Source organism: Eurosta solidaginis, chromosome 2, assembly GCF_040869045.1.
Source record: "Eurosta solidaginis isolate ZX-2024a chromosome 2, ASM4086904v1, whole genome shotgun sequence".
In the NCBI taxonomy this organism is placed as follows: Eukaryota; Metazoa; Arthropoda; class Insecta; order Diptera; family Tephritidae; genus Eurosta; species Eurosta solidaginis.
The window spans coordinates 169,293,490-169,319,299 of NC_090320.1; the positions used below are offsets into that span (position 1 = coordinate 169,293,490).

General features: G+C 35.4%; 2 protein-coding genes across 6 annotated transcripts in view; one reads left to right on the forward strand and one right to left on the reverse strand.

Annotated features, from left to right (window-relative positions):
- Positions 1-3,669: 3,669 nt before the first annotated feature.
- fusl (fuseless) overlaps positions 3,670-25,810 on the reverse strand; it is an 871,305-nt gene continuing 849,164 nt past the window's right edge. For all 5 annotated transcript variants that reach the window (XM_067766388.1, XM_067766389.1, XM_067766387.1 and 2 more), the window contains one exon: positions 3,670-4,138. In XM_067766388.1, coding sequence (XP_067622489.1) covers positions 3,822-4,138 — 317 coding nt within the window. In that variant the 3' untranslated portion in view covers positions 3,670-3,821. The remainder of the gene's footprint in view (positions 4,139-25,810) is intronic.
- Positions 21,106-25,717, forward strand: LOC137240015 (uncharacterized). Its single transcript, XM_067765884.1, has 3 exons — positions 21,106-21,207; positions 24,406-24,862; positions 25,059-25,717. Exons 1-3 carry the CDS (start codon positions 21,106-21,108, stop codon positions 25,715-25,717), a joined length of 1,218 nt encoding a protein of 405 aa, XP_067621985.1.

The following is a 25,810-nucleotide window of genomic DNA, read 5'->3' on the forward strand; positions in this document are numbered from 1 at the left end:
AATATCTAGGAGTCGTTATACACTCAGAAAAAAAACGCCGTTCTAAAATCCAGCACCACCGGACTCAGTTCAAAATTTTCATGTTCTTACTTTTTTGTCCTTGAAAAACCAACGACCTGTTTTTAAAACAGAACGTCCCTTCCCACTTCCACCAATGATCAAGCACGAACCGTTCTTGAATTGCGACCGAAAACTGTTAAATCGACTACAACCCGTTCTCGAAGCGTGAGAACGAAAAATCTCAAATCAAGCCCAAGTAGTGCTTAAAATGAGCACAGAAGGTTCACACATCAATACCAACTGGTCATAAAATACGAACGGTGTGCTTGGAAAAACTGTTCTTAAAACAAGCCCATCGGTCACCTGTTAAGAAAAAACGTACTTAACAGACTTTCGTCAACGAATGTTCTTGATTTTGAACTTGTTTCGTTCGTTTTAGAACAATTTTTTCTCGGAGTGTACACAGTAAGTTATCGTGGAAGCTTAACATGGATGAGGGAGTGAAGAGGGCCTCGGTGGCACTTTATGCATGTGAAAGATTGCTGGGGTATACGTGGGGTCCATCGCCCTCTTCCCTCGTTGGATATTTCCAGCGAGATTAAGTTCTATCCTATACTATGGACTCCTTTTTTGGAGGACAGTCACACAAAATAGAATATACCTAAAAAATAGAGGGGGAATACAGGCTATAGGTGTTTAGCATTACGAGAGCCCTGAAAACAACGCCGACGGCTGCACTGTATACCATTCTTGAAATTCCACCTGGAGACTTGGTGGCAAACAAAGTAACATTAACAACTGCAGCAAGAGCGAACAGAAAACCTGGTTACGTATCTGCACTTCGAAGGGTCTCTTAGAGCCATAACAGAGGTGGGTGGTTGGCACAGGGGTGCCCAAATGGCGAACGAGGTTATACACGTATACACCGATGGTCCAAAAGTAGTGGAAGGAGTGGGGTCTGCTGTATACTGTCGAAATAAACAGATCCTACTAGCTGCCAGAACACTGTAGATTTTTGCAGGCGGAAGTAATAACCGTAAACAAAGCTGTAGAAACACTGGAGGAAAATAGTTTAATCTGCAGCAGCGCCAACTTTTATATTGACAGTCAAGCAGCAATGAAAGCAATATTCTCGCGAAGCACTGCATCTATAATTGTTTTACACTGTAAGCAATCCCTGGAAAGAATCGAAACAGGGAGAAGCATGCATGTATATTGGGCCCTAGGGCATATGGGAATAGATGGGAATGAAAAAGCGGACTAGCAAAAGTGTTGCGCTTTTTGTACGCAGCGCAAGGGTTGTAAATATAATTCGTTCTATTCTAAAAACCTGCTCGCAACGCAAAAGCGTTACATTTTACCCTGGTAAAAATGACGGTGTAGCAGTGTAACCCTGCCAAACCAGCTGATCGTGACAATTTATTTTCGTAACTTCAAAAAATTTTTAGCGAAGAAAATTTAAATGAAGGCAATAATTGCTAATATATTTTTTAATATTATTGACGACGTGCTTGTGAGAATCAGCTAATACACTCACTGAAAGAAAAAGACTGGTAAAATCAACCGAAATACGGGTCAGTTCAACAGAAATTTCTGTCAATTTTTATCCATCGCAGCAACATGTTAAATCAACTGCGCACAAATCTTTGATCCGTTATTAACGGTTTTAGTAGACAAATGAACAAAAGAAGTTGTTGCGACAGCTTTGTATCAAAGTACCTATGTTGCCATATAAATAAATAAATGTAAGGCGCGATAACCTCCGAAGAGATTTTAGGCCGAACTTCTCTTCCAATTTGCATCGTGCTCCATTTTAATTTTTCTTACAAATTGGCGGGACGCGGCTCCGAACGGCATCTGCAAGGCATATGAGTTTTCACTGAGAACATTGCATGGCAGAAATACGCTTGCCGAACACTGCCGCGGGGCGACTACGCTTAGAAAATGTTTCTTCTAATTGAAAAAGCTTGTTTCTAAAATTTTGATGTTGCGTTTACCTGGGTGTGAACCCACGGTGTTCGGTGTGGTAGGCGGAGCACGCTACCATCACACCACGGCGGCCGCCATATTAATATGTGAATACATAAATACGCATGATTGCTACATATACATAGATATGAATATAGAAATGAAAATAGTAATCACAAAACTGATTCTCAATTCTTTCAGTTGCAGCTCAGCTCATTCTCAATTTCTTCTCTCGCATGTAGTTGCCACACTTGATTGTTTCGAATAAAACTTGTAGTATAAATGTTTGGCGTAACATTTTAAAAAGAGAACTTGTAAGTTATAGAAAAGTAAAGAATCAAACCGCAAGAAGGTAATTCACCACTGGAGTAACTTAACATGTAATTCGGCAAGTTTAATTTTCGTAACACTTTAAGTTGAAACGATTCCAAAACAACTCAAACTTTTATTTTGTCGGAAAGATCAACATTAGAAAAGGATATTTTTTTATTATCTTATTAGATTCGTTCGCATGAGTGAAAATTCATAAAAACTTGAACAAAATGTTACTAACTTTGGAAAAATCCTGTTCGTTCAAGCAAAACCCTTGCAACAAGAGGGCGCAATTTTGCATTTCGCTTGGACGAGAAGTTGCAAAATTGTACCCGATAAATAGGTGTCCCGGTGTCTCATAATTTGTTGCACAGTGAATTCAAAAAAGGATTTTTTTCGTTTTGTATTGATAACTGAAAAACTAGTTTTTTTATTGTTTTCGCATTTTGTGTGCTTTTTCGATTTGATGGTTTCCTTATTTTGGTGTTTTTTTTAACAAGTGGCACCATCGTCATAAGTAAAATGTAGAGAGCACAGTGAGCGTAAAATTCTCTTTGAAATTTGCTCATGTATTGACAGTTCATCGCTTTTGAAATGATCTGTAATATCAGTTGTGTTAACAGAAAAATCAGTTAGATTGATTAGGAATCTGTCAATTTTACAAGATTTTGTTAACTTAAGAGCGACAATTTCTCTTCTGTTATAATGACTAAACTAATTTGTTCGCTTGACAAAGAACTCGGTTGAATTAACCATAATTCAATCAATTTCACCGAATCGCCGTTAAGTTAAGAACAACAGAACCGATTTGTTGGTTTTACTAGCACTATTTCTTTCAGTACTGGATAGGCATTTACATTTTTCCATGTACTATAAACTGCTTTTGGGATCCACCATAGCATATTTAATTTCATAAATAAAATAAAAAACGAACAGGCAGTAACAGAGACAAAACTTCAGCAATTTTCAGCTGAAGGCGAACCATATCGTAACGCAAGAAAATATAAATATAGTAAATTCATTTGAAAAAGATAAACACGAAAACGATTTAATTATTTACATACCTGCCATTGCACACAATTAAAAATTTTTGAAATTTGACTTCTGAGTTTTGACCTCTGCATTTTGTCGTTCTGAAAAAAAGGTTTCTGTCTAATTTTTTCTGAGAAAATGTATTTCTGAATGTTTGTTTTCTGAATTTATGGAGGGCACCGCTCGAGTTACTAGGGGCGGCAGAGTTGCCAGATGTTGAGGCAGCAATGAATCTAAGAAAGCTTTTAGTATTTGCAAGGGGACGAAGTTATTCCGTAGCATAAGTCCTGTTACCTAATTAAGGATGTTTCGTTTGGTCGACAAAAAATTCTGGTATCATTATGGACACATTCAGTCTTTGTGAAGTCTTTTTGACCGGCCATATTTGTTCTTATATATTGGAGTATGTACATACATTTTTTTACAATATTTTAATTTCTGTACGAATTTCTAAAATAAATTTAACGAAAATATATGCATGTATGTATGTTAACAATATGTCTCTTTCATTAGACAATTCGCGCAGGATCACGGCCAGGATGAATCCTGATGTCCATTTTCGCGGATTTTTCGATTAAGTTTGTATGGGCACCCTTTTTAATTTTCTTCACTGCGTTGTTCCGATGGGCCATAAAAATCGATTTTTTATAACGTTCACGTTGAAAGTGTAGTTTGACATAGCTAATTGGTATTTCAACGCATTCTTCGGCAGTACCTTCTGCATCAATGAAAACTCCTCGAACTAGTATAGAATTTGAGCATTTGAGTGCAGCAAGTATTAGAAATGGTATTACATGTGTCAGCCAATAGCTTAGGATTTTGTTGTCTGTAAATAGAAATATATAATAAACATGTTAAATATTCATATGAATTTAACCTAAGTACACATAATACATTCATATGTACTAGAGACGCACGCCGTGTCCGATTCTTGTTGTCTTCGGTCGTCGCAGCCGGATTCTCATAACTGGCTGTAATTGGCGTTCGTTGGTACCCTTTTCAACTATATCGGAGCAATTTTTAACATGAACAAAACCGGCCTAGACAGACTTAAATAATTTCAAACTGTAGAGATGCGCCGAATGCGGGACGACGTCCATTTCAAAATTTTTTTTCAACTCGTACTTTGTTTCACCATATTACTACTGAGGTGGAATAAAAGTATAAATAAGTTACATAGAGTAAAAGCGTAATGTTAACATTAGACTTAAAAAAATTTTTAAGTGGACGCGCTCATCGCCCGGTTTTTATACTCAGCTGAGCAGAGCTCACAGAGTATATTAACTTTGTTCGCATAACGGTAATCCGTAACGGCATAAACTAATCGAGATAGATTGCCATCTATGTTCAAAATCTGTATACAATTTTCCCCAATGTTTGTGTTGCTTTACGTATCTTTTGCACTATACCTGTCACTATAGCTAGTGCAGAACGTTCTTTCAGCGTCCTTTCAATAATCAAAAACTTTCACAGATCGTGTTCATCTAAAGAACGAGTTTTAGAACTTGCCACGCTTTGTGTTGAATCCGTTTAGGCAAGACAGTTAAATTTTGATATTATTATAAAAAATTTTGCAGCGAAAAAAGCAGGAAAAACCGCTCTTTGACATTCTATATTGAATAATTAAAATTTATAATCATCATTAAATTTATCAGAAATTTAATATATTAATGTTACCAAATAACCATGATTCAATTACTAGAAGTTTATTCTTCAATGATGACATATCTTTGACACTCCCAAATTGAAAAATCTGGTCGGGTTGCTTTTCCGAAAGTAGGAAAACGGGGAATAATTCAATCCCCTTCGATGATATTGTAGTAGAAAAGTATCTTTGGTAGTATATTAGTAGTTATAATAAATTTGTAAATGCCAAAAGTTTTTGGGGAAATAATTCATTTTCTACTAAATATTTCGTGAATTGATAAAGTTATGTTGGTTTGGTCATTCTTTCAGAAATTGTTTGAAGAATGCCGTACGTTAGAATTTTATTCAAAAATGCACTATCTCAAAATTTGTTTCCAAAACTCCCTACATGAACATAAGTTAATACATTTTGTTATATGAGGGAGTTAATGAAAAGCATTCTGAGATGAAGCGTTCTTCAATCTAACTCTATATAGGGCGGTTTTGTGACAAATCCTGATTTGGGAAATTATTGAAAAATATTTTTAGATAGCATGATTTTGAACAGGCAGCCGACATGGGGTGATACGCTACTCAGCAGCCGCAATGAACTCAAAAAAAAAAAAAAAACAAAAAAAAAAAGAAAATGGCTTATTGTCTTAGAACTTTATATTCCTACCTTGACTTTGACAGAAGAATTAAACTTTTGTGCGGTCCTGCTATACAGGGAGTATTCACCTTTTTATTCTGAAATTTCGGGGACCTTCTTTTCTATTAAGTATTCTTGGAAACGTTCCGGATAAACCGTTAATTTAGAATATTCGGAATACGTTCATTTGGTCCGTTCACGAGGTCCGAATATGCATAATATTCTAAATATAAACCGATTCTCCAAACATTAATTCCGTAATAGAACAGAAGGTCGACTTTTAATACGCGCCCGAAAATATCCATAGAAGTGTCAAAAGACGCGTATTGACAAATAATTCGAAGGCGGAAATACAAATTTTAGCTCGTTCAAAAGATATTGACGAAAAACTGAAAAATTACCCCGAGTTGCGTTGGCGGCCTTCGACCGAACTTATAAAAAATTACCCTGGCCGCTCCACCAATGAGGTGGGATCAAAATTAAATGCGTACAAAATCCCTTTGTACACAAAATCTTTCTCAGTGCACAAAAATATTACAACAACCACATGAAAACTGCCAACTTCAACTGCAGATATCTCCGGACAAAGATACAATAGTTCTTTTCCGCCTTAGGATTATTGTTGTCGAGGTCACCTCTCTCGATATTTTTGGACGCGTATTAGCAGTAGACTCCTGTTTTAGATTTTTACCTGAATAAGTTAACATGCCCAATGGGTACATTTCGTTATGGCATATCCATTATTTCTTATGATATTTTTACGTGAATCGATTTAACAGTAGTCGAGGTTTTGACGTTGAACGATGAATTTTGAATTGGTTTAGATTTCGTATGTTCATAGGTTTGCGAAAGTGCACGATTTCTTGGTGCCCTTCTCATAAAACCTATGTTCAGCCACACTAATAGATCATGGCATAGTTAAATTCATCATAAAATTAAAATAAATGTTCTAAGGAATTATGCAGTTCGGTATTTATCGGGTATTTGTAAACTGATTGCTTCCTATTTCTACTACTAATATTTTTCGAAAAATCGCAAAGAAACAACACAGTTAACGGATGTCAATTCGATTTGGGAGCAAAATGGCTGCAATTGTCAAAAAATGGGTCTGTCGAGCAAATCTCTTGTGACTGAATCATGCCAAATAACTGGAAGAGATTATTTGAAACAACATGTGGCTGTTAAAGAGAATTTTATTTCTATGTATGTTACAATAAAATAGTATAAATAGTAAATATTGTGGGTTAATTTTATTTTCAGCTCTTAGTCAAAAAATCATATGGTTGATGTGGCAAAAATTTTCTTTAAGGTAATCCGTCAATAATGATTCATGAATGAGACGTCATTAATTCAAATTAATCAAATGTATTAGTGGATTTTTTATAAGGGGCGCGTAAATTGCTTAGTCCCGGGCCCGGATTTTCTCTCTACGGCCCTGCATATATGTATATATGTAATACACTTAGTTCATAAGTATTAGTGTAAGTAGGCATTTTAGCATATGGAAATTTTGTATAAAACACACAATTGCTTAATAAAGAAGGCATTTCAATTTTGACAACACTCCTTTTAGACGTTATTACTATACGGCGACCCTGCCAGCTCAAGTATTATCAGCAGACTGCTATTTTGAAGCAGACTGCTAAACTCTTGAAAAGGATCCTGCCAGACCTGCTTAATAATAAGGAGTCTGCTAAACACAAAGCATAATTACTAAAAAAAAAAAAAAAGTCCTCCCGAAGCGCAATGCACACATCAATGTTATATGACATATTATTTTGTAAGTATTTTTGCCTACTCACAAAGCAATTTCAAAGGCACACTCAAGTGATACAACTGATGACTTCATTTGAGGTCTACATAAGGATGCAAGCGACATAACATTATCAACAGAACAAAGAAATTTACACTCAGAAAAGATTTACTTGAAAAGGCAATGTTAACAAATGACTGGCAGCAAGCATAACTGCAGAGTGGAATAATTAACATGACTGGCATCATAATACACGCCTAAGAGAAGTGGAATAACATTTTGATCCTATCCATCCGGACTTTAATAGAACTACATACAAATCTGCAACTATTACGACTGGCAGCATTTAATAAGTATAATTAGCATAATTTTGACAGCCTCACGGCTGCTCTACCAGTAGCAGAAATTTTGAATTTATCTTTCTCTTTTTTCTGCTTAGGATTTTTTTTTTTAAACTTTGTTAAGAATAAAACGTAGATTTTTTTTTTTAAAGGAATTTAGAAACTTTGTAAATTATAAGAGTAAATTGGAATGCTCAAAAAATATTTTAAAAACCCTATTAATTGGGACGAAAATGATACCCTAAAAATTGAAGAAATAAACTATAAAAAGGAATTAGGATTTTTAAAGAAATTTTGGGAAACAATTGGGATAAACAGGGAGCCCACAGTCGAAGATATAAAAAACCCACGACCAGAGAGAGAAATTATGAGAATGTTACGAAAAAAAAAAATTGTTTTCTACTTATTTAACAAGGAAACAAATAGGTTATTTTAAAACTAGCGTTAGTACGCTAGAAAAACTTTAATACGCTTACTTCCCTTCTTTCCGTCAAACAGAAATGGGAAGAAATTTACAATGGATTAACGGAAGAAAAAATAAAGGCAGAAAAATCGTATAAATGTATAAACAAAAATACCTCAATAAAGCCTGAAACAATAGCGAAACTTTTAACGATTATTTTAGAATCGCTAAATAATTTGCGAGAATCAATACGTAAAGTAGATCCCATTATCACAAAAAACCACCAGACAGAGGCATACCAAATTTTTTCGAATGTAAGAGACAAATTGGTGTCCTCACTCGCGAGATACAACATAGAAATAACAGTACCAACTACAATTGAAGAAAACCCTCAACTTGATTTCAGTACCCTCTTATCAGAGTCTTCTCCGATTCAGTCATTATCTGAAGAACCTAAACCAACAGAATTTCCGAATACGATCACCGAAATGTCACAAACAGCAGTAGAATTCATTAAAACAGCCTCATCAGTGCTACATGAGTTTGATGGTAGGCCAGAGAATTTGAACAGTTTCCTAGATGCTCTTGATTTTCTTGAACAGATAAAAGATAATCATGAAGCTTTGGCGATAACAATGATTAAAACCAAAATAAAAGGCACGGCAAGAAACCTTATTAGCAACGAAAACACAATTCAGGAAATAAAAACACAATTGAAATCTAATATTAAGGGGAATCAGTAGAAGTTTTGACAGCAAAACTCCTGAACATACAACGACGCAGTAAAACTGCAAACCAGTATACTGCGAAAATAGAAAAAATCACCAAGTCACTGGAAGGAGCTTACATATCTGATGGATTAAACCCAGACTTGGCAAACAGATATTCAACACAAGCGGCAGTCAAAGCTATGTGCAAGAACTGCTCTAACGATACAATCAAGATGATAATTCAAGCCGGAACGTTCACATCAATGAACGATGCTTTTTCCAAATTCACTAATAGTTTTACGGAAATAACAGGCAGCTCAAATACAATTATGAGCATAAGGCAACAAAACCAATATCATGGTGGCTTCCCTGGAGGTAACAGAAATAACAACTACGGAAATTATAGGAATAGAAGATTTAGACCACAAACCCTATTCAACAACTTTAGACCAAATAATAATAATTTTGGAAGTGGACAAACTGGTAGTCCGCAAAACTTACTTACTTACTTAATTGGCGCTTAACCGTCTAAACGGTTATGGCCGTCCAACAAGGCGCACCAGTCGGTCCTTCGCTCCGCCAACCGGCGCCAATTGGTCACACCAAGGGAGTTTAAATCGTTTTCCACCTGGTCTTTCCAACGGAGTGGGGGCCGCCCTCTACCTATGCTTCCACAGGCGGTTCCGAAATAGAAATAGAAGAAATAGAAATGTCAACCAAACACGCAATAATACTGGCAATGTACGTAATTACACTCAGCAGGAAAACCAGAACACTCCATCTCAACAGTAGATAACAAAAAAGTGCTTATAGTTAATCTACACTTAAACAGCTACATATCATCCAGATCTAGTCTAAATAATTCACTTTCAACTCTCCTAGTGATACAGGAGCGGACGTATCAATTATAAAAAAGAGTCAAATTGAAAATAATGTCACAATAAATAATTTACAAATAACAGATCTAAAGGGCATTGGAAAGGGAGTAACGAACACACTAGGTACAGTTAAAGCAGACTTAATAGGAGATGATCTTTTAATAGCACACAAATTCCACATAGTAGATGACAATTTTCTAATTCTATGCGATGGAATCCTAGGACTGGACTTTATCAAAAAATATAATTGCATTTTAGGCTATGAGAAAAATGAAGTCAGATTAATTTCAAGACCTCGTTATTTTCAACAAAATATAATAATTCAAATGACAAATACACCCACTATCATTACAATCTCAATACCCCCTAGATAAGAAGAATCTTTTATTCCCCATCAACAATTAAAAGAAGGAATCTTCATTGCCAATACAATAGCAAACAAATGTCAAACCTTCGTTAGAATCATAAACACTACTGACAAAATCGCAGTAATTCAGAACTGCGATGTAAAAACAGAAATCCTTAATGACTACGTACTAATTACAAGTAGTAAAGAAAATAACTGTAATAACAAAGAAAAACAAGTAAAGGTGTCTAAGTTCGGGTGTAATAACCGAACATTATATACTCAGCGTGAGCTTCAATTGTACATTTCATTTCAGATAAATTACTTTTCTACATAACACGTGGCACCGCTCGTTTAAAAAAAATGTCTCCCCATTTCCTCTTACAATAAAACTTGATAAGTGAAATATCATCGATTCAAAACTATTTTTTACTAAGTTATAACTTATTATTCTAGTCTACAACCCTTTTAAACTCGATGTATATCTAAGTTGCCGTTGCCTTTAACCGATCCCGTGCATCTTTACTAGAACTATTTTCTGCTATAAGGAAAATATGTGTACACAATTTTATTACGATATGTTAATTTTTCTTCGAGTTATGGCTCCCGAAACATAGAAAATTGCTTAGTCATAAAAAGGGCGGTGCCACATCCATTTTCAAAAATGTTAGTGTTTTCCAATTTAATGTTATAATTTAATTTAGAAAGTAAAATTCTATTGATACAAAGCTTTTTTTCCGCTAAGATATAGCTTATTATTTTCGTCTACAACCCTTTCAAAAATCTTTTATATACAAGTGGGAGTGGTCTTTAACCGATTTCGTCCGTTTTTTCTAGAAATATTTCCTGTTATAGGGAAAATTTGTGTACCGAATTTTATTACGATCCGTTAACTTTTCTTCGAGGTGTGGCTCCCGAAACATAGAACATTGCTTAGACATGAAAGGGGCGGTGCCATGTCCATTTTTTAAAATTTGAAGTTTTTCCTATTTACTTTATACACTTGGGAAATGAAATACCATTGATATAAAGCTCTTTTTTGCAAAGATATAGCTTATTTTATTCGACCACGGCGTGGTCCTTAATCGATTTCGTTAATTTTTCTTGAAATCATTCCTTACAGTAACAGTAAAGGCAACCTCTCTACCGAATTATGTTACGATAGGTTTAACGAATTTTGATTTATGATTAATAATATTTGTAAAATTGATTTTATCACAAGTGGGTGGTGCTACGCACATTTTAAAATTGTTTTTCAAATTTTTATCAAGAGGCTCAATATCACGCGTCAAATTTCAACATTCTAGTTGTATTATTTACTAAATAATCAAGTTTTTTGTGTTTTCTAAACTGTTATATATATGAAAAGTGGGCGTGTTTATCATCCGATTTCGCTCATTTTCAATACCAATCTATTCTGGGTCCAGATAAGCTCGTGTACCAAATTTGGTGAAGATATCTCACCTATTTACTCAAGTTATCGTGTTAACGGACAGACGGACGGGCGGACATGGCTCAATCAAATTTTTTTTAGATACTGATGATTTTGATATATGGAAGTCTATATCCAAGGAAGTCTATATCGGCCACCGTGGTGTGATGGTAGCGTGCTCCGCCTATCACACCGTATGCCCTGGGTTCAACTCCCGGGCAAAGCAACATCAAAATTTTAGAAATAAGATTTTTCAATTAGAAGAAAATTTTTCTAAGCGGGGTCGCCCCTCGGCAGTGTTTGGCAAGCACTCCGGGTGTATTTCTGCCATGAAAAGCTCTCAGTGAAAACTCATCTGCTTTGCAGATGCCGTTCGGAGTCGGCATAAAACATGTAGGTCCCGTCCGGCCAATTTGTAGGGAAAATCAAGAGGAGCACGACGCAAATTGGAAGAGAAGCTCGGCCTTAGATCTCTTTGGAGGTTATCGCGCCTTACATTTATTTTTATTTTTTATATCCAGGGCCGTAGAGAGAAAATCCGGGCCCGGGACTAAACAATTTACGGGCCCCCTATAAAAAATCCACTAATACATTTCATTAACTTGAATTAATGAAGCCTCATTCATGAAATCTAAACACTTATGGTGTAATATTTCAACCGAAGTTTGTTGAAAATTACACAAAGGTGAGGTAATTTTATAATGAAATTACATTCCTTTAATATAAATTTACTCATGAGTTGTGTAATATGTAACACAATTTTAGTGTAATAATACGTACCCTTTGTTTAAATCCATAACATTAAAATGCTTTTTGCAACAACTTATTTGTACATTAATTTTAATTATAGTAATATGAGTTGTAGTGTTTTTTGGCCACAAACTAATTTGCAAATTGTACATTGATTTTGGTTATAGTAAACAAAAGAATTTCGGGGTTATTTGATAACAAAATATTTTGTAGCTTATACATCAGTTTTAGTTATAGTATACGTAAGTACATTTTATCGGCAACAAACTAATTCGCAAATCGTACAATCATTTTGGTTATAGTATATATTATAGTAGAGTTTCAGTGCCTTTTGATAACAAATTAATTTGAACGAATTTTATGTTTTTTTTAAGTTTTTTGGCAACAAACTAATTTACAAATTGTACATTAATTTTATGTACATAAAAAAAATTAGCAAATTGTACATTAATTTTATGTACGTAAATAAATGAATTTCAGTGTTTATTTAAACAAATTAAATTTTAATTCATACATGAATTTTTAATATTGTATGTAAATGGGTTTAATGTTTTTTGGCAACAAACTTATTTGTAACTTATATATCAATTTTAACTATCTTACTTGTGTTTGTAATGTGTTCACGCCTAAACTACAGCACCGATCTGTACGAAATTTTGCACACTTATTTCCCGAAGTTTCGGATAGGTAACAAGTTTCAAGAAATCTCAATGCCTCACATGGTTATGGAGTTATGGCCACTATTGTGACTCAACTAACCCAAAAAGTTATTTTATCCAATTTATTTATGCAATTTGATGCCTTAAAACTTAAAATTTCCATACATTATGGGTATTGAACGAAAGGAGAAGGCCACAGTATTCTTTTGGACTGGCAAAATTTACGAAGCTCTTACGGTTTGTTCGGTATATATCTTTTCTGCAATTTGATTTGAAAAATTATTAATAGCTTTAGTTTTTGTATTAGAATCCTTTACAGGAAGTTAGTGTCTGCTGTGAATTTAATTGTTTACAAGTGATAAGCTTCTGTTTGATAAATAAAAATGTTTTCAAAAGAAGCTTAGTTATTTTGCTTATTTCTTTGATGCGAGCGGAGCCGCGGGTAAAAGCTAGTAGTATGTAAATGAATATATATATGAATGAATAAATGAATGATAATAAATAAATTTTTAGTCCATACATATTTTAATTTTTAATCCATACATATTATATGAGCAGATTTAAATTTTAAAATTAGTTAATTTAGCTATTAAGCTATTAACTTTCTGCTTATTAGTAAGATTCTTTTTGCAACCTTGCGAATGATCTGGGTAAAATTTATAAAAACAACGTACAAAAAATTCCATTGATTGGGAAATTTCGGCTGGGTAGATTATGTTAAACGTATAATAATATTGGATAATTTCCCTCAAACAAGGGAGCATATCGTATCCGCTTATTTGCGATATTAATTGTTTTTCAATGAAAATATAGGCGGTCCAGATTTCCCTTTCCATATAATTTTCTAAAAATTAGAATAAAAATGTTAATGGTGACAAATCAATACCACTTTCCAAAAATTTTTTTTTAACACATTTGGCTTAATTGCGGGAATTTTCGTCATTAAAGTGCCCCTCAGTAAAGAAATGCCGCGAATTACCGCACATTTTGAATCGAATCTTTCAACCGCCGAAAACGGTTTACTTTTTAACACTGTACATTGGTAGGGTTGGTAAAGTGTTAGACTACTGTCGGTAACAAGAAAACCACAATTCAACTACTAATATGGCTAATCCCCGTTCACAGTTTAAACGTACCAGTCGTATATTTTTTGCTTAGAAGAGCCTTCAATGAAACAAACTGCGGGAATCCCCGCGCAAAGTGCGAAGAAAGTTCATACGACCATAGCGAGAATGCCTGGCATTAGTCCAGCAAATTAAAAAAAAAACTATTCAGTGAAAAAAAGCGGGAATTACCGCTCTTAATTTTTGTATGGAAAAATTAAATGATTCTCTCGCAACCTCCACTGAAATTAATTGAAGCCGATTATGTTAATGCACTACTAATTACATTACATATCTACAAACGCAACTACAAGTGTATATGTATAAGGATTAAAAGAATGGTGTACGAAATGACTTCAGAAAATAAACATACAAAATGTTACCTGTTATAATTACCGTGGATGATAAGCCCACAAATAATAATAATAATAACACTAATGCGCACGTTCGGATTAGAGGCACTAATGCAAGCACGGATCTGATTGTTGCTGACCGCTACAAATGGCTTCATCTGTCTTCCACCTCGCCATCCGTCTCTGAAGATGATATCAAAGATTACGTGGCTAAACAAATCGGTTTGGATAAAACGTCATTATCATGCACTAAGCTGGTAAAAAAAGATGCCGTACTCTCATCGTTGCATAATTTTAATTTCAAGTTGGGAGCCCCTGAGTCCTCCTTTGAAAAATTATTACGCCCGGAAATCTGGCCAACAAATGTTACAGTGAAGCCTTTTTAGAATTTTCACAAGTCTCTGCGAAAACTATCGCGGACGTAGCTAGTACCAACCACACGCTCATTAATAATGATAATAGCACTATTGCTATAAATAATAAGTTGTTAAGTATTTATTTTCAAAACATCTCGGGAATGCGTACAAAAGCTAGTGACGTATTTTTAACTTCGTCTCGCTGTGAGTTTGATGTTTATGTTATTGTGGAAACATGGTTGAACAGCAACTTCGCGGATGCTGAATTCTTTGATCCTAATATCTATAATATATATCGAAAAGATAGAGACGCAAATAAAACAAATTGCTTGAGAGGTGGAGGCGTTTTAATTGCGGTGAATCGGATGTTCCGTTCTTTTTCAGTCCATTCAGAAAATGATGATTCTCTCCTCGACCAGTTGTGTGTATGCATCTTTGGAAGTCTCGGTAAATTATTCATTTGTACTTCTTACATTCCACCTTCCAGCCCCGATTCTTTGTATGCTGCTCATATAAACAATATTGTGAATCTTTATGAGAATAATGAAGAGTGTCATTTTTGTATTTTGGGTGATTTTAACCTCAATAAAATTGTTTGGTCAAATTTACTTGATAATGGTATCTTAACACCAACAAGGATGAATAGCTCGCACGAAATAAATTTTATAGATAGTCTTTTCAGCATTAACTTAACACAAATTAATTCATTTTACAATGAGCTTAATAATATTTTAGATCTTATCTTTGTAGATGAAAACTTGATTTTTAATGTTTCGGAGGCCACTTTCCCTATATGCAGGTGCGATATGCACCATGTCCCACTCTCCTTAACTCTGGAATTTTTTAATTTTGTTTCAGGACCGAGTATAATCTCCACTGCAAAGTTTGATTTTCGTGCCGCCGATTTTAATGCTTTAAATGAAAAAATTTTTGATTTAAATTGGAATTCAATTTTCGCCTCTAAAAGCGTAGCGGATTGTTACGATGCCTTTCTTCTTAATATACTCGAAATTTTCTCTGATAATCTACCCTTACTTCCCGCGAGAATGCATAAACTTACGTGGTATACGAAAAATCTAAAAAAGCTTAAGAATCTTAGAAATAAACATTTTAAACTCTATAAAGCTTCGAAGGATGTCTCTCATAAAGAAAAATATATTTATTATAGTAAAAGCTTTAATGTACTTGACAAATTTTTATACAAGCAATATATTTCTCGGTATGAAGTAGATATGAAGGAAAACCCTAAGGCGTTCTGGAGATATATACGATCTAAAAAATGTTGCTCTAATATCTCAAATTGTATGTCCTACGGCGGTATAGCTTCTGAGAGCTTATTGGATACTGTTAATCTTTTCGCAGATTTCTTTAAATCAAACTTCGTAACTAACAACCCTGCTAATAATTTTTCCGCCGATGTCGAACAAATGGATTCATGTTAGTCTCAGAGGAAGACGTTATGAAAGCCATCCTAGCTCTGGAAACGTCGATAAAAAGCGATACTGACGGGCTTTCGTCGTTTATTCTAAAGAAATGTATCACGTCGTTTTGCGTCCCATTAAGTTACATTTTCAATTTTTCCTTAGCAAGAGGTGAGTTTGTTGATAGGTGGAAAATAGCCTCGATTTCTCCTATCTTTAAATCTGGCAACAAAAACATAGTAACTAACTACAGACGTATCTCTAAACTGCCCACTTGCTCTAAGCTCTTTGAAAAAGTGGTAAAAGAGAAGCTATCCTTTGTAATAAAAGGTTCCATAGATGAGTGTCAACACGGGTTTGTCAGTGGTCGCTCCACAGTTACGAACCTAGCCTCATTTTCTCATTTTTGCATTTCGTCGTTCAAAAATGGACATCAAGTTGATGTTGTATATACTGACTTCGCGAAGGCATTTGATACTGTCTCCCACAGCATACTATTAGGCAAGCTTGAACTATTGGGTTTCCATTCTACCTTTTTACGTTGGATTGGATCCTATCTCACTAATAGAACCTCGTTCGTCGAAATTGAGAATACCAAGTCTTATTCATTCATTGCCACATCTGGGGTACCTCAGGGTAGTATTCTCGGGCCAATTTTATTTCTTTTTTTTATAAATGATATATAACCTGTTTTAGGAGTTCAAAATACCTGCTCTACGCAGATGATCTAAAAGTTTTTAGAACGATTTCGAGCATGTCAGATGTGTGTCTTTTACAAGATGATCTAAATAGATTAACTAATTGGAGCATTATAAATAATCTACACCTTAATATAAAGAAATGTTTCTTTATGACGTTTTCGAGAAACCTCAATACGATTAATACCGCGTATTCAATTGCTGATGATAATCTCTCTAGCGTCAGGGAATTCGCTGATCTTGGAGTAATGTTTGACTCTGGTTTTACCTTCGCGAATCATATTAGCTCCATTCTTCCTAAAGCCTATTCCAATTTGGCTTTCCTGCGGCGATATGGGCGAGCTTTCAAAGATCCGTACACCAGAAAAATTTTATATAATTCTTTAGTTCTCTCAAAGCTGGAATATGCTTCCATAATTTGGAACCCAATTTATTCCTCTCATTCTCAAAGACTGGAAAGAGTACAGAAAAGTTTCACTCGATTCGCACTCCAGCCGCTTAATTTTTTAGAACCATTACCTTCTTACCGCGCCCGCTGTGCCCTCATAAACATGAAGTCGCTTGCGGCCAGACGTTATATTCAATCTCTGCTGTTTGTGTATGATCTTATATGTGGTTGGGTTGCCTGCCCGGAACTACTAACGCAAATTGGCTTCAATGTTCCGAGCAGAACCCTTCGTGCCCAATATCCGTTCCACGTGAAAGTTATCGGAGCTAACTATCATAATTTTGATCCAATCTCTAGGGCCCTCAGTGAATATAACAGGATCTTTTTTAGCCTTGAGCTTGACTTCGCACTCACGAGAGCGTCCTTTAGCGCTAAGCTTTACTCGTATTATGTATAAAATAAATTTATTAGCATTTAAGTTGAATGAATGTAAATCTAGTCTGTAAGATTAATGAAATCATAGACTAAAAAATAAATGAAATGAAAATGTTACCTCACAAGTAGCGAATAGATATTTTATATCTTCTATAAAATAGTTTAATGTTTGTTTAATTATAAAGTTCGCAGGATATGTTTCTTGCTCCGTACTATTTCCTGTTTGTTTGAAAAAGGCTAAAGTTCTCTCCGTGTTTTCATTAACGTTTTTTTTTTTTGTTCGAATTTGTTTGCTTCTATATTTAGCAATTCGCTAAAGTGCTGACTCAAACATTCCTTATTAAAGATATATGGCCATTCTTTTTTAATGGATTCTATTGATGGAACTGGGTTCATTTCGTTGAACTCTTTGCGCTGCAACGGAAAACAATCTTTCATGTGGGATTTAATTAAATCCACCGAATGAAATTTCGTCTGCTTGTGGGATAAATTAATTAAATAATTTAATAAGCTTTGCGCCTTTTGGAAAATGGAATGTTTGGTGTCAAGTTTGAGCTCTTCATATTTGGCGAATGGTTTAAAAAGTTATTTCTGCTTCGCATTATTGTTAATAGCGGACTAGTCGTAGCTGAAATAATATTTCCCTCGTTATCCTTTTCAAGTAATGATCCGGGATACTTGGAAATGTCCTCCTGTGCCACCGCCCTTAAAATGCACATTGGTATATAAAAACAGTACGTTCGCAATTCGTCTACAATTAGGTTTGCTGATGCGTTTAATCGTCTGCCTAACTTTTGGTGAGTATTGAGTAATTCCATAATATCAGTTGGAACCTTGTGCCAAGGTATGGCAAAATTTTTGAAGTGTTGTTTTGCTGGTTCATTACTTTCAAAGCCTGATAGAGTTAATCACTTGATGCAAATTTAGATGTAGTATCGGAATCTTCATTCGAATGTGATGGTATTGTCATAAAAATTACCTTATGTTGCTGTTCAGTCGAGTGGTTATCTAGTAAGAAAAAATTTGTAAAAGCGTTAGAATCATTAATGCTTTTTAAGGCTAATCATTTCGTTATACTTAAATTACGTGCATACCTGCATTTTGGATATCGTCATGTTAGGTGTTGAGTTCAATTTCTTTATCTGCACCTAGGTTGTCGACTTGAACAAGTTGTTGCGTATTGATTTCAATATCTGCGCCTGGGTTTTCGACTTGGTCGTGTTGTTGAATGTTTATTTCAGTATCTGCACCCGTATTTTATATGCTGGAAATCTGTGCTTTTTGGCACCACTCTTCATCTCCTAGTACTATTAGCACCGCTTTTTCTGCCAAATAGTATTTTAGAACATCATCGTCACAAATTTCTGTGCCATCATCTTCAAGGACAATTCGTGTTCTTGCATGCCAAATTTCTATGCCTAGTTTCTATAGCTCTATCCGAACCCTCCGCCTTTACGGCAGAGAAAGAACGATTCTCGAAATTATGCTTCCTAAAAACATGTATTTTAAAACCTCCAACTTTTCTGAAACTCTTCACACAATTAAACGGACATATTATTTCAATTTTTGTCAAAAATATTCCTAATAAAATGAGAGTAAACAAGTTTATATGTTTTAAAATTTTCACTACAAATGTAGCACCAGCAATTTCCACGAAGCTCTTCTCTTTCATTTTTATACTCAGCTGAGCAGAGCTCACAGAGTATATTAACTTTGTTCGCATAACGGTAACCCGTAACGGCATAAACTAATCGAGGTAGATATAAACTTCTATATATCAAAATGATCTGGGTGAAAAAAGAAACTCATTTAGCCATGCCCGTCCGTCTGTAAACACGATAACTTGAGTAAATTTTGAGGTATCTTGATGGTATGTAGGTTCCTGGGCGCTCATCTCAGATCGCTATTTAAAATGAACGAAATCGGTCTACAACTACGCCCACTTTTTCGATATCGAAAATTTGGAAAAACCGAAAAATTGCGATAATTCATTACCAAAGACGGATAAAGCGATGAAACTTGGTAGGTGCGTTGACCTTATGACGCAAAATAGAACATTAGAAAAATTTTGGACAATGGGCATGGCACCGCCCACTTTTAAAGAAGGTAATATAAAAGTTTTGCAAGCTGTAATTTGGCAGTCGTTGAAAATATCGTGATGAAATTTGGTAGGCACGTTGCTCCTATTACTATATGTGTGCTAAATAAAAATAAGCGAAATCGGATGACGAACACGCCCACTTAAAAAAAACTTTTTTTAAAGCCAATTTTAACAAAAAATTTAATATCTTTACAGTATAAAAGTAAATTATGTCAAACTTCGACTCCAGTAATGATATGGTGCAACAAAATACAAAGATACAAGAAAATTTCAAAATGAGCGTAACTCCGCCCTTTTTCATTTAATTCGGCTATTATACTTTTAATGCCATAAGTCGAACAAAAATTTACCAATCCTTGTGAAATTTGGTAGGGGCTTAGATTCTAGGACGATAAGTGTTTTCTGTGAAAAAGGGCGAAATCGGTTGAAGCCACGCCCTGTTTTTATACACAGTCGACCGTCTGTCCTTCCGCTCGGCCGTTAACACGATAACTTGAGCAAAAATCGATATATCTTTACTAAACTCAGTTCACATAATTATCTGAACTCAGTTTGTGTTGGTATAAAAAATGGCCGAATTCCGACTATGACCACGCCCACTTTTCCGATATCGAAAATTACGAAAAATGAAAAAATGCCATAATTCTATACCAAATATGAAAAAAGAGATGAAACATGGTAATTGGATTGGTTTATTGACGCAAAATATAACTTTAGAAAAAACTTTGTAAAATGGGTGTGACACCATTGAAGAACATGAAAAAGTTCTGCAGGCTGAAATCAAAAGCCCTTGGAATCTTGGCAGGAATACTGGTCGTGGACAGAAGATGTCATTAATACTTTTAATTTGATACCCATATCGTACAAACACATTCTAGAGTCACCCCTGGTCCACCCTTATTGCGATATATCGAAAAGGCGTCCACCTATAGAACTAAGGCCAACTACGTTTTAAATAACCATTAGCACCTTTCATTTGATACACATGTCATACAAACACATTCCAGGGTTACCCTAGGTTCATTTTGCTAAATGGTGATTTTCCCTTATTTTGTCTCCAAAGCTCTCAGCTGAGTATGTAATGTTCGGTTACAACCGAACTTAGCCTTCCTTACTTGTTTTTTATGATGGCGATGCTCATGTACTTTCAGGCTGCTGTAGTTGGTGAAAGTTTTTGAGCATTCGCCTTGTAAACACTTGTACAATTCACTATTTTTTATCATTTTTAGGGAATTATATTTACTTTCTTATATTTTCACTATTCACCAACAAATTTCTGCTTTTATAATTTTCTAAACTTAACTTTATGAAGAACACAAACGGGAAAAATAAAACTCTAACGGACTGCGCTTGTTAGAGATGTTGTGTGTTAGTTATCACAATTTATCGATATGCATCAATATTTTACATCCCTTTTATCGGGCAATAATCGCATGCGAGAAAGTGTACATGAGCGGTCGACTGCTAAGACAAGTTCAAACATGTTGGAAGGGGTATGCAAAGAAGACACGTTTCAGACTCGGTATCAATAACCCCAGAGCGATCCAAGATCGTAAGTAGATACTATGATAATTGGAAATTTGTGTAAAAGCAATGATACAAATAATAATCAGAATAATAAGACATTTTACTCAGCAAAAATTTATTGTGAAATTGGACTATACATACAAATATGTATATTTGTATATGTATATTTATTGTTGGTAAGCATTAGTACAGTAAGATGCGAATCTTTTATAGTACAACATACAAAACATAAAATATCGTCTATAAAACGTAATGTAAACAATTTATTAATTTATTAAATAAAATATTATATTGGTTTTTTGAAAGATATAGATATAAATATTTAGAACAATCATACTAGGTGGTTCAAATTCTAAGAAAAGTATTTATATAAGACATTCTTGAAGTTACTTTTGTTCAATTTGCTCCTTTTAGCAGCAGGAATTGAGTTCCAAATACGTATAGCATTGATGAAAAACATTCTCGTAGAGTTTTTAAAGTTAAATTGTGGTACAATAAGGTCATAAGAGCGTTCTGATCTTGGAAAGATAAGCCTTTCATAGAGATACTTCGGAGTCTTAGTACTCATTAATCGGAAGAGAAAAATACAGTTTCTTGCTTTTAGATAATCAGTGATATCACATCCCAATAGCGATTTTCTCCAGGTAGATATGCGATCAAACATACGTATTCCATAAACATAACGAGTAATTTGGTTGAATACCATATCAATTTTGTGAGCAGACCGGGAGCCGGGCTTGCTATGTACCAACTCAGAGTAGGTAAGGATAGGCAAAATTAGTTGGCGGACAAGCCTCCACCTAACATACATCGGAGTAAACTGCGCTGACTGCCTTAGGTTACGTAAGGTAACGTATACTTTACCCACAGCTGAATTGAAATGATCTACGCAGCTCAGAGTTGTATTAATTAAAAAACCAAATTTGGTTATTTTATTTTTTTTAGAGTTGTTGTTTAGATTAATATTAGGAATGCTAGTGAGACTAATTTTCTTTTTATAAACTGGTGAAACATACGACTTGCTGGAGTTAAGACGAAGGCCGTTTAGTGTAGCCCATCGGGAAATAGATAGTAGGTCCTCGTTCAACTTATCCGTTACTTCGGAGATATTACCAAAGTGACCGGATAAGTAAAGCTGACAGCCGACAGGCTAAAAATATATCATTTATGAATAACGTAAATAAAAGTGGGCCTAAAATAGACCCTTGAGGGACACCGCATGTTATCGTTTTTAACCTTGAAACTACAGTACCAGTCTTGACTCGCTGACATCTGTCCGTTAAGTAACTGTCCATAAGAGATACAGCAGCCTTACCAAATCCAAAATAATATGCGAGCTTAGAGCAGAGTAGTGTGTGGTCAACCGAATCGAATGCCTTAGAGAAGTCAAGTAAACAAAGTAGGGATATTTTACCTTTGTCGTAAGCTATTCTCAAATCGGTCCTCATGGACCGGCCAGTTCAACCTAACCTATTCTCAAATCGTCAAATATTTTAATTATGGCGGTTAAACATCCATGACCCGCTTTAAACCCAGATTGGCAAGGAGAAATAAGCATTTTACAAGATATGTGAGCTGAGATTTGCTCAGCCATTAAAGACTCAAACACTTTTGACATAACGGGAAGAACACTGATTGTGCGAAAATCGCCAGGAGAAGAGGCACGCTTATTTTTCGCAATAGGGCACACAGAGGCTGTCTTCCACGAATTAGGGAAGCAAGAAGTCGTAACACTGTGATTAATAATGTGTGCAAGAGGGCTAATGATGTAAGGCAAAACCAATTTTATAAAGCGAATGGGTAAGCCATCATCACCAACGGCGTTCGATCTTATGTTACTAATGCATCTAATAACATCGTATTTTGAAACCGTAGAGAATTCAAAAGGATCTCCCGAATATTTAAATGAAGGATATGGAGTAAACTATAAGGAACTATTAGACGTACAACTACATAGAAAAGCATCGTTCAAACTATCAGCATTTAACATGCATTCGGTTTTATCCTTTCAACTTATTCATAGGCTTCGAATATTGCGCCACAGCGCACCTGAGGGAAGTGAAGTGTCTAGTCTGTTCTCAAAATACCGTTGTTTTCCTTTCTAATGATCAAAGTCGACCTGTTTCTGGCGCCTCGGAATAGGTCCCAATTAAATTATGAACGGTATATTTTTCAGTGTTTATAAGCCTTCGTTCGAGTCATTATTGCTTCCTTGACATTGGAGTTGAACCAAGGACATATACTAGTTTTCCTGCTGCGTATTGGGACGTGAGTATTATAAGCTGTCAAAAGCACATTATTTAAGAGTTCAAGATTTCATTAACACTTTGGTAATACCAACAACGCTGCCAGTCAATACTGTCCATTTCTGAATACACAGCATTTAGATCAATCGAACGATAGTCTCGATACGTAAAAGATTTTTCAACTTTTGAGTGGTTGAAATGAATACCTTGTTGGATCATTGGTTGGGACACCCTGCCTAACTAACAGCTGTCGTGGTTCAATAGCATATTTAAATTCATTTACTTATAATTCCTATCATTTACTTGCTTTAAAATGTACCTAACTGTCGCATTCCAATGTCTAGTTTAAGAGCATGAACAATCATACAACATATCTGTACTTATGTATTACTAAACAACTCGATGCTCCCACTCAACATCATGTGTATACACACACGCTTGTATGCTTACATATCTACATGCGTCAGAACAATAACAAGAGTTGTCACCCATTGGCATCTTCTCTCGCTAGTGCATGGTTATGCATATACAAGCATACAAACGTGTATGCCTTTATGCCTTACTTGAATTGTTATACCTTGTTAAATTATGAAAATTATTAAATAGTCAGTCTACCAAGACGCGACTTTCATTTACGCGGAAATAAATAATTCTTGCCGGTTAATTGCATAGCCCGTTGATTTCCTCTTCGTTGGTTCTTTTTGGAATAGTTTGCGGTCAAAGAAAATGCTTTTTGACCCCACATTTTCTGGCGCCCAAACGTGGGGCCTGTGTAATTAGCGGACTTGTCGCGTAAATAAAATTCGCATAAAATTATTAGTTAAAATAAAATTACCGCGTTTTCATTAAAAAAAAGATAATTTTCGTGTTTCGCTCTTGGTGGTCACATTTTGGCTACCGCATCATCATCGTCGCTAGAGAGGATCGTATCATCGGATACCACATCTCCACATACCAGCAGCCCGTCGTTGGCAACAAATTACAAAGGGCTCGAATTTGACGTCATCAACTCAAGTGCAAGTAGCAGTACAATTTTCGTTGAAACCGCTTACATTTGTTGGTACTTGCTGCTTTGCACTTTTTTGTTTGGTATTGCATTGCTGCTGTTGCTTCGCTATTTCGCTGCCGTCGCCACTGCCGCCGTCAACATTCTTCGTCACTGCCTTTTGTGCAATTCTGCTACGCTCGCACTGCGCTGCCTATAATCATTTTGTCGCTACGCACCTGTTCCATTTGTTAAGCATTACAGCGCTGCCGCTATATATTTATTACACACACATATATTTGGATTGTTGCTGCCTAACTATTTCTCGCTACACAACCGACATTCGAACGGTATTTCCCGCCACTTATCTTGGCTCCATTCGTACCTCAAGTAAGTCTCGCCAATATACATATTGTTGAAACCCTCAATTTATATTATCTCGTTTTCGTCAATTTAAACCACTTATTTAAAATGTCTCTCGACGAGCTCAAACAACAACGAGCCAACATAAAGAAAAACATTTCTCGCATTAAAAACATTGTTGAAACCAGTGTACGGCCAAATGGTAAGCCATTATCTAATGCAGAATACAAGTGTCGACTTGGTATTTTGGAATCGTATTTTAAGAATGTATTGTCTACGCAAACGGACATCGAAAAACTAGATTCAGAGGATGGAGGTCGTGCTGATTTGGAGGAACTCTATATTACAACAAAACTATCAATTCAGTCTCAACTCTCCGAAGATCGCAATGAAACATGGTCTGAGTCAACTTGCGCTATACAAACAGGTTCGAAACTGCCCAAACTCAAACTTCCTTCATTTAATGGCAAGTATTCTGAGTATCAAAATTTCATAACCTCGTTTAAACAAGTTATCGATAGAGAATATAGTTTATCTAATATCGAAAAATTCAATCATTTACGCAACTGTCTCCAAGGTCCCGCATTGGAAACTATTGATGCGTTTCCAGTTTCTAATGAAAATTACCCAAAGGCCTTGGAAAGACTTAAATCTCGTTATGATAATCCAACCCTTATATTCTTAGAAAATATATCGTCTCTTTTTGAGCTTTCAGCTATTTCTAAACCAAACGGTGGTCAGTTGAGAAGCCTAATCGACAAAACATCCGCAATTTACGGTTCATTATTATCTCTAGGAACTGAAAGCCAAATATCACAAGCCATGCTTATTTATTTAGTCTTGCAGAAAGCCGAAGAAGAAACCAATCGCAAATGGAAATAATCGTTGGACTTTCAGACACTGCCCAGTTGGGCAGATTGCACCAGGGTTTAGACAGACGTTGTCAATATCTCGATTCAGTGGATAACGCTCACG

Coding starts and splice junctions, on each gene's coding strand:
- LOC137240015 (XM_067765884.1), top strand. CDS start 21,106: ATGCATCAATATTTTACATCCCTTTTATCGGGCAATAATCGCATGCGA. Junction 21,208..24,405: donor GTTCAAACATGTTGGAAGGG/GTATGCAAAGAA, acceptor CATCGTCGCTAG/AGAGGATCGTATCATCGGAT. Junction 24,863..25,058: donor TGGCTCCATTCGTACCTCAA/GTAAGTCTCGCC, acceptor TATCTAATGCAG/AATACAAGTGTCGACTTGGT.